Raw genomic sequence first — 9,665 nt, forward strand, 5'->3', positions numbered from 1 at the left:
AATTGTTTTTTGTGAGTTATTAAAATGAAATGTTTGATAAGTGATCAGAGCCTTGAACTATATTGATTATAGTAGAAGTTGCTCAAAGTATGAAATAATTGTAATTTAATGGACAAATAAAAATATTTATTTATATTACATATTGGTAAAATAAAATAGAATGAAAACAAAACATGAAGAAAAAAAAAAGTGTTTTGAAAGATGTCATGTTAGAATGTTAGTTGACAAAATTTAAAATACATAACATATATATATATAGATAAATTGTCGTAGATATAACATGAAACTCTGTTTTAATATATTATAATGATTGTAATATCTCATTTTAGTTATCTAATTTTCCTTGGGTTTGATTGAATGAAAGCATTTTAAAAAAATTAATTACTAATATTTATCATTTATAAAAAGAAAGCGATTAAGATTAAAATTATATGAATGACAAAAAAAAAATGATTGAAGTGATAAAATTTTGAAAAAATGCTAAAGAAAAATATTTATCTGAATAACTATTTATCGCTATATATATATATATATATATATATATATATATATACCCAACATATATACATATATATGATAAAATTACTTTAGAGTCTTATAATTGAAATTTTCAGTTTCATCTTTTATCTTTATTTTTCTTAATTTGATCATTAATTTAAATATTAAAATATTTACTTTGTTAGACTTTTTATTTTCAAGATAAATCCTTAATTATTCAAAAAATTTAACAAGGAAGAGATATAGAAAATGATTACAAAAAATTGTATTATTTTTTTAAACGGCCAAAAATTAACAATCAGTTATTGTTTCTGCAGTAGAGTTTAATTCGGTGACTTTCAATTCTACAACATTTAACTCAAACCAAATTCAGGTACCCACATAGACTCCTTAATGTGTTCACATTTTTGTAGTGAAAAATATATTCACTTTTAGTACTATTAATTTAAGGGGGGGAAAAACACAGATAAAAGACGCGTATAAAACTCTAAATCAAGTTAAACGGTACTCTTTGACTAATTTTGTATGTAAACAAATTTATTTTGTTACCTGACTGCTACGTTTTCGAATTCAATCGCTAATGTAAAAATAATACATTCTAATATATGAATCTGAATCCTCTCATTCTTTTTTCTATTCTTTTTATTTTTATGTTTGAAAAGAAATAGACAAAATAATAATTTTAATAAAATTTATATATAAAAATAAAAATGAATAAAAAGTAGATCGTGTATTTATATTTTTTAAACATGATGAAGAAAAAAAAGAGAAACAAAAAGAGATGATTCAAATCTTTAATATATAATTTTTTTTTAATCAATATAGCTAATTATTAAGGGTGGATAAATACAACAATAAATTCATATAATTGTAAAATTTTAAATTCAAAATGACATAACTCGTATAATTTAATAATATTGATATTTATAAATTAAATTAATATATCAAATTAAAAAATTAGTTGAAATTAATATTATTAAAATAAATAATGTATAGCACGAATAACAAGAGCCTTTGTATATATAAAACAATATTTTTTGTACACATGGTTCACATTCATTTGATATTTGAATAATTAATAAAATATAAAAATAATGATGGAGGTATGAAATGGATGTATTCTATACAGGGATATACATCTGTCACTTCTCCTGTGTATATATACATATGCGTGTGCCAACCTAAAATGCTATAATCGAGATACATATTTCATATTTCATATTTCATAAGCTATAATACTGTAGCAAAAATGAGGTTGTTGAAAGGTGTTTTTGTTTGGTGTATATGGTTATTGTTTTTGTTATCAGTTGAAGCAAGGGTGAGACATTACAATTGGAATGTAGAATACATGATAAGAAAACCAGATTGCTTAGAACATGTTATCATGGGAATCAACGGTGAGTTTCCAGGTCCAACTATTAGAGCTGAAGTTGGGGACATTCTTCATATCAAACTCACCAATAAGCTTGATACAGAGGGAACTGTTATTCACTGGCATGGAATTAGACAGGTTCATTTTCTTTCTTTTTCTGTCTCACTCATTATTTTATTTTCTTTTTAATTAACATTTTTTTTGTTTAATAATGTTTGTAGATCGGAACTCCTTGGGCTGATGGAACTGCTGCAATCTCACAGTGTGCTATAAACCCAGGAGAATCTTTTCATTACAGATTCCATGTTGACAAGGTAATTAATTAATTATGTCCTCTGTTTCTTTGTGTATTTTATTTTAATTTTAATTAAAAGTTATATAGTGCAGGCAGGTACATATTTCTATCATGGGCACTATGGAATGCAGAGAGCAGCAGGGTTGTATGGATCTCTAATAGTAACTTTACCAAAAGGACAAAATGAACCATTTCACTATGATGCTGAATTCAACCTGTTACTCAGTGATCTATGGCACACAAGTTCACTACAACAACAGGTTGGCCTCTCTTCAGCACCAATGAGATGGATTGGTGAACCACAGGTACACCATTTCTTTTTTCTTTTTATACAATTTTTTTTTATAAGCAAAACTAGTACAAAGCATTGAAATTAACCGATTAGTAAACATGCTATTGATTTATCATTGTTTTATTTTATACAAAAATTCATATCATGTTCATTCAATTTACATTTTTTTCAAATCTTATATGGCTGTGATTTATCAATACAGATAAAATAATCCAAATTATATATGTTTTCAGAATAATTTTACTTATTAAAAATATTTGATATCTATATAATTTTTTTATAGCATAATAACTTTTGGCTTATTAATTAACTCTTGAAATAAATAAGCGGTTTATTAAGTACTCTTAAATTTTAATAAATTCAAACTTGAATTTCAATTAAGTTTTTATTGACCGTGTGTGTGATGATTACCCTTTAACTGTTCATAACTAAGTCGCATTAATGATACTTTTATTCATTATTACGATTTTGAGGTTGATTTGTAGCTTACACTTTTTATCATCTGCAATGATACTCTTTATTTGTGAAGTCCACCATATGCGCATTAGTGTTTTCCTTTTTTATAGGACGCATTTGATATAAATCCAATTAAACAATTGAAACAAACAACTCATACACGTGGGATATACTAAAACTAAAAATAGAAAATTTGAAGGAAGATTCGTATTTCAGATCATAGTTAAACCTAATTCCATAAAATAATTAGAAAACCTTGGCAGCTAGGTGGCCCATTTCTTCAAAGTGCCATTGGATTTTTTCTATTAGGGTGAAATCCGTTTTCCATTGAGTGAGTTTCACATTTTTCCAAGTTCATTTAATATAGAGTTATGTTTCTTTATCTCACAATCAATATTCCTTTTGCTCATTTTCGAAGTTAAGAAACTATTATAAATTAAAAAATAAAAGTAGTAATATTTTTCTCAAAAGTAGTGTTTCATGGTTTTATATGTAAATTTGAAGATAAAATGTAAGTTCTAAAATAAAAAATAGCAGTTCTTTAGAAATACGAATAGATTAAATCGATAAAAAGTTTAGAGAAAGGATTATCTTTTGAATAAAAATGCGAATAAGCTAGACCGATTGATAACAGTTTAGTATACATAAATTTATGTTAGATTTTTTTTTAGAAATAGACAAAATTAAGACTTCTTAAAAAATTTGTTTAGTTAAAATAATTAAATTGTAGGTCACATAAAAAATATTTTCTATTTAACTGATCTATTTAAATAAATTTAAATAATATTTATTATTATTATTATAATTATTATATTAAATTTTGATTTTTTATTAAATATTAAATTTTAAAATATATTATTACAAATTAAATATCATTTAAAAAGATTAAAACTAACTTTAACCATATACTTTTAAAGAATTAGAAAATATTATAAATACTTAAAAGTAAATTAATAAAGTTATTAAAATATTTTTTCTTGGGTGGACAAGAGCCCTATACTTTAGGTAATAGATCTGCCACTGTCTCATTCATCGTAAAAAAAATTAGTAACTCAAACATATAAAAGCAATTATTTTTTGTAAACGAACCTACCAATAGGTTTTTTAACAAATGAAATTATTATATTAATATTTAAAATGATTATATGATTGCACATATATTTTTAGAAAGGTTGGTAATTCATCTGAATAGTTACTAAATTTATCTCATTTATTTTTTTTTAGTACATATGTCTTATGCCTTATTTGATTCACATCCCAAAAATTCTATTTTATTATTTTAAAATTTAAAAACTAAGAAACTTGTTCGAATGATTTATTTTTAAAAATTGTTTTGTAAAACCATTTTTAATATTATACTTTTTAAAACTAAAAAACTAAAACAGATAAATTGTATTTTATTTTTCATTTTTTCAATTTTTTTAACTCTAATAAAAAACTATTTTAAAAATTAGAATTACCAAACAGATTTTTTTTTTAAATTTTCTTTTTAAAAACAATTTTCTAAAATTTATATATATAATAATTTTCAAAAACTAATAAATAAAATACAATCAATCAAACTCTTATTCAGATATCGTTTCAACTTTTCATAGAGGCCGAGTATTAAATTAAATATTTAAAAGTATAATTTAATAATGGAATATTTTATGTAAATGGACAATTGGCCACGCTGTGGTAGCTTTACTTTGACTCAAAAAAAGAGAGAGAAAGATCACCGAAAAACGAACAAAAGCAAAAGTGCCTTTTTGTGAATAATTGTTTGTGGTGGTAGTTTTTTTGGAACAATTTTTTTAATTATTTTTGTCTAACTAATGCTTGTCACAACATTATCACTCTTTTCAGAGCCTGCTCATCAATGGACGGGGACAGTTCAATTGTTCTCTAGCAGCTAAATATGGGAACACTACCCTACTACCTCAATGCAATTTCAAAGGTGGTGAAGAATGTGCACCCAAGATTCTTCATGTAGAACCAAATAAGACCTACAGAATTAGGATTGCTAGTACAACTTCCTTAGCTTCTCTCAACTTGGCCATTTCGGTATGTTCTTTACCTAACATGACCCATTATGTTGCATTTCTTTATATATATTATTTATTTAATGGCACGTTTAATTTTCTATTTTCTCTCCATCGTGAAGTTAATTTCCCTTTTAAAATTCAAGTTTTTAGACTCTCTCTAAAAAAATTTAGATCGTGAATTGGTGTATTTAATTATTTAAGTTAAAAAATTATTTTTTTAATATAAATTTTGTATCTATTTTTTATTTTCTTTAACGTCTGCTTTTAAAATTGAAAAATGATCTGGAAACATCATGTTGTGATTTTCGACACTTTTATAATAATATGATTATCAATTATTTAATAATTTTTTCTCTTATTTTATTTGTATTTTAGATATACCAATGTATGGTTGTCTTAAATTTGATGTCCAAATACCCCTATTTTCTCTTTCCATGCGTCTCTCGTAGCATTTTTATTTTACTTTTTCTTATCATTTTTGTGAGATTGAAATTCAAAATTGTCTGTTTGTGTGTGTCTATATATTTTGCATGTCATGATAAAAGTTATATTATCATAATCGCATCCACACATGTGCGCATCTCAATTAGTCACCATTAGCTAAGCTGTCTCCTAAGCTTTATCTCTGATGTTTCTTTGTTCCCACTGAATAAAAAAGGGATCAACCGTTGACATAATAAGAAGGATTAACTTTTTAGAGGAAATTACGGAGAATACATATAAGTATCAATAAGGTATCACAATAATACAATTTGTATTTCTGGATATTTATCTAAACCGTCCTGATTTCAGAGTGGAAAATCTATTTTGATTGAATTTAGATAAATATTTTATATGAAATTAAAATTTGAGGTAGAAATAATTTTGAAGTATTGATATTTATCTCGCATTCGCTTTAATGTTAATATTATTGTTATTTTCAATTATATATATATATAGATATGTTTATTATTTAAATAAAATTATAATCTTCTTTATATAATAAATATTAATTTTAAATTTATTATTTTATATATATATATATATATATATTATATGAATAAATATAAAATCAATCGAAAAGCCCGACGCAAGTGAAAATAAAAGCTTAAATTTGATGTGAGATATAAATAAGAGTAGATGTTGATTTTCTCCAACTAATAAAAAAAAGAGAGAAACAAAACCCATCAGCGTCATGTTTTCATGTTTAGAATCAATCACTAGTCTATTAACAATCAATGAATGGAATAATTTAGGTAATAGTAGCTAGGTGTGAAACTGAAAGGTCGCGTTAAAAATACTTGACTAAAGCAGGAGGACAATTTCAACGATCTCGAATTGTGTACTGTAGTAGTATTTGTGTATAGAAAATGTTTTAGTTGCTCGCTGTGAAATTGATATAATAAAAATCATTTATACGATATATAAATTAAATTAAAAAAAAAAACTAGAGTGAATACTATATATATAAGAGTCCTATAAAAAAAATAATAATATTTAAACATCTATAATATTTGTATACTTTTTACAAATTATTTTCTCTATATCTCTCACTTTTACTAATTACTAACTGATCACATTTATTACTTCATTTTATTTAATTACTTCACTTTCTTTATTTCTATATTACTTAAAATATGCTTATAATGTGTATATATGGTTTACACCAATAATTTTTGAAAAAGAAATTCCGTAAAAAAGGGTATCTATCGTGAATGGAAATTAGAATGACAATGGATATGTAGTGGGGTTTCACTACGTCCACACAGAAAAAAGTCCAAAACAGTGGAAAAAATCTGAAGGACGCGTTAATTATAAAATAAGGAAAAGAGTGGAAATTATGAGTATGAATCATCCATCGGTTAGGGTGGAGTGGGCACGTGAAAGACTCACTGTTGAATTGATGATAAGTACACGCCAAATTTTATGTCTATGTCTATCTGCCAATAGGGAATCACTTCTGAACGAAATGCCATTTTATTTTATACAACACACATTATGGATAAGGACAAAATATTAAAAAAAAATAGATTTTTTATTTTTTTATCTTATTATTGATTTCACTTCATGACTTAACTTAAAATTAAAAAAAAAAAATTCTCTGCATCCTTTTCTTCCAAGTTATTATTATTATTATTATTATTATTATTATTATTATTATTATTATTATTATTATTATTATTATTATTATTATTATTATAAGATAATATTTTTTGATATATTAAACGGTGAAATATTTATAGATATAATTTTTAATTAAATAATTTGTATTTTATATAACAATGTTATAAATTATTATTTTTTAATAAACTGACAAATGATAACATAGTTTATTTGTTACGAGTTATTTTAAATTTAATTTAATTTTTTTTTAATTTTTTTATAAGAATTATTAGTTGACAATTAATCTTTGTATTAAGGCGATTTCATCTTATTTCGTCCTACAACTAATCAGATTTAATTGGGGAAATGGTCTTGACTTAAAAATTAATCCGATAAAAAAACAAACACAATCGAATAAAAAGTTATTTTGAATAAAAAGATGCATATTTGTTTCACGGATATTTTCTATAAAAAAAAGTGTTTGGAATATAATTTAACATTTTTAAAATTTGAAGTTATAAGATTTTTTAAAAAAAAAAAACATATAAAATGTCATGAAAGGCACATTTCCACTTTTTCACTTAAGAATAAATCCATGGGAATTATGAAAGTTATGATAAATTATTTGTATCCTATAAACCTTTATATATTGGAATAATTTTTCTCTCAACCTTCTAACAGACATGAGTATATTCATTTTCAATTTATGTATTTCCAAAACTTCAAACAAATACCTCTTAATAATCAAACATTAGAGAAAAAAACCCCATAATTTAATTGTTAGTATTCATCATGAATTGCACAACACATAGACAAATGGATTATTTGATGAACTAACAATGGCCCATAATTTGTGTATGTATTACAGAATCACAAACTCATTGTAGTGGAAGCTGATGGAAACTACATACACCCATTCTCAGTGGACGACATTGACATATACTCAGGTGAAACCTACTCAGTCCTCCTAACCACAGACCAAAACCCAAACAAAAACTATTGGCTTTCAATTGGCGTTAGAGGCAGAAAACCAAACACACCACAAGGCTTAACAATTCTCAACTACAAAACTATTTCAGCCTCAGTTTTCCCAACTTCACCACCTCCAATAACTCCCTTATGGAACGATTTCAACAGAAGCAAAGCATTCACAAAACAAATCATTTCCAAAATGGGGACCCCACAACCACCAAAAACCTCTGACCGAAGAATTCTCCTCCTCAACACACAAAACAAACTCGAAGGTTTCACTAAATGGGCTATTAACAATGTTTCATTAACATTACCAATAACACCTTACTTAGGATCAATTAAATATAAACTAAACAACACATTTGATAAAACAGCACCACCAGATACATTTCCAATGGATTACGACATTTTTAATAGCCCAGTGAATCCAAACACGACAACAGGTAACGGTGTTTACACGTTTGAGTTAAATGAAATTGTTGATGTGATATTACAAAATGCAAATCAGTTAACTGGGAATGGGAGTGAAATTCACCCTTATCATTTACATGGACATGATTTTTGGGTATTGGGATATGGAGATGGGAAATTTGAACCTGGTGTTGATGAGAAGAAATTTAATTTGACACGTGCTCCATTGAGGAACACTGCGGTTATATTTCCATATGGTTGGACAGCATTAAGGTTTAAGGCTGATAATCCTGGTGTTTGGGCATTTCATTGTCACATTGAACCACATTTGCATATGGGAATGGGTGTTATTTTTGCTGAAGGTGTTCATAAAGTGGGAACAATACCTACGGATGCTCTTACTTGTGGTCTTACTGCCACCCTTTTCCTAAATGGGACCCACCCATGAGATTAATTTATAACACACTTTCATTCATTCCTTTTTCCTTTCTATGTTTTTACCCTTTCTTTTTATTTATGGCTGGCTTGCTTTTGTTAATTAATGTTATCAATTGTTTCTCTTTATTTATCCTCTCTTGTATCATTAGGCATTTCTGTTACTTTTTTTACATTATTTTATTCATGTGGGGTTGAATGAATCATATTTCTTAGCCTATAGAATGAAATATAAACAATAGTAGTATTTGTAACATTTATATATCTAATTAAAAATCAAAATTAAATATATTAATTTTTTAAATATTTTTTTTATATTTTATTTGAGAGTACTCTTTTATCAATCACCAAACCACTTTAATAATACTCTAACAGATTAATTTTTTATATTTTGAAAGAAAAAAAAACCTAAAGCCATATATTAAAACATGTTAGTCCTTGTTTAAAAACAGACGTGCAAGTCATACACAAAATTAATTCAAGTTAGCATCATGCAGCATGCTATTCAATAAACCGTTATGATGCATATGATATTAAAGTTGGCTTGCACTACTCGATTGATGTATTTGATTATTGTCTTGATTAACACTTTTACAAATAAAATATTCTTCACATATCACAGGCAAAATAAATACGAACCAAGCAAATGGAATACTTTAACGGATTACATGCTTTGAATAAGACACAATTTAGCCACTCAATTTAAAATTCGATGATGAGTTCAAATCTCTTTAGATACGGTTTTAAAATAATTATTAATACTAATTTTATTAACAAAAATCCTCCTCTCCATTTGCTTAAAAAAAAACATTATTAGTATAAAAATCA

The 9,665-nt window shown here is 25.5% G+C and overlaps 1 protein-coding gene across 1 annotated transcript; it reads left to right on the forward strand.

The window, feature by feature from the left end:
• The first annotated feature begins 1,675 nt into the window (after positions 1–1,675).
• LOC101511136 (L-ascorbate oxidase) lies at positions 1,676–8,966 on the forward strand. Its single transcript, XM_004501914.4, has 5 exons — positions 1,676–2,008; positions 2,092–2,184; positions 2,258–2,470; positions 4,759–4,956; positions 7,888–8,966. Exons 1-5 carry the CDS (start codon positions 1,748–1,750, stop codon positions 8,848–8,850), a joined length of 1,728 nt encoding a protein of 575 aa, XP_004501971.1. The 5' UTR covers positions 1,676–1,747; the 3' UTR covers positions 8,851–8,966.
• Positions 8,967–9,665: the final 699 nt, after the last annotated feature.

Source organism: Cicer arietinum, chromosome 5 (assembly GCF_000331145.2).
Source record: "Cicer arietinum cultivar CDC Frontier isolate Library 1 chromosome 5, Cicar.CDCFrontier_v2.0, whole genome shotgun sequence".
NCBI lineage: Eukaryota > Viridiplantae > Streptophyta > Magnoliopsida > Fabales > Fabaceae > Cicer > Cicer arietinum.

What these genes read in the sequence shown, in the direction of transcription:
- LOC101511136 (XM_004501914.4), top strand. Translation starts at nt 1,748, where the DNA reads ATGAGGTTGTTGAAAGGTGTTTTTGTTTGGTGTATATGGTTATTGTTT. An exon ending in GATGGATTGGTGAACCACAG is followed by an intron (nt 2,471 to 4,758) that starts GTACACCATTTC and finishes CACTCTTTTCAG; the next exon opens with AGCCTGCTCATCAATGGACG. An exon ending in CTCTCAACTTGGCCATTTCG is followed by an intron (nt 4,957 to 7,887) that starts GTATGTTCTTTA and finishes TATGTATTACAG; the next exon opens with AATCACAAACTCATTGTAGT.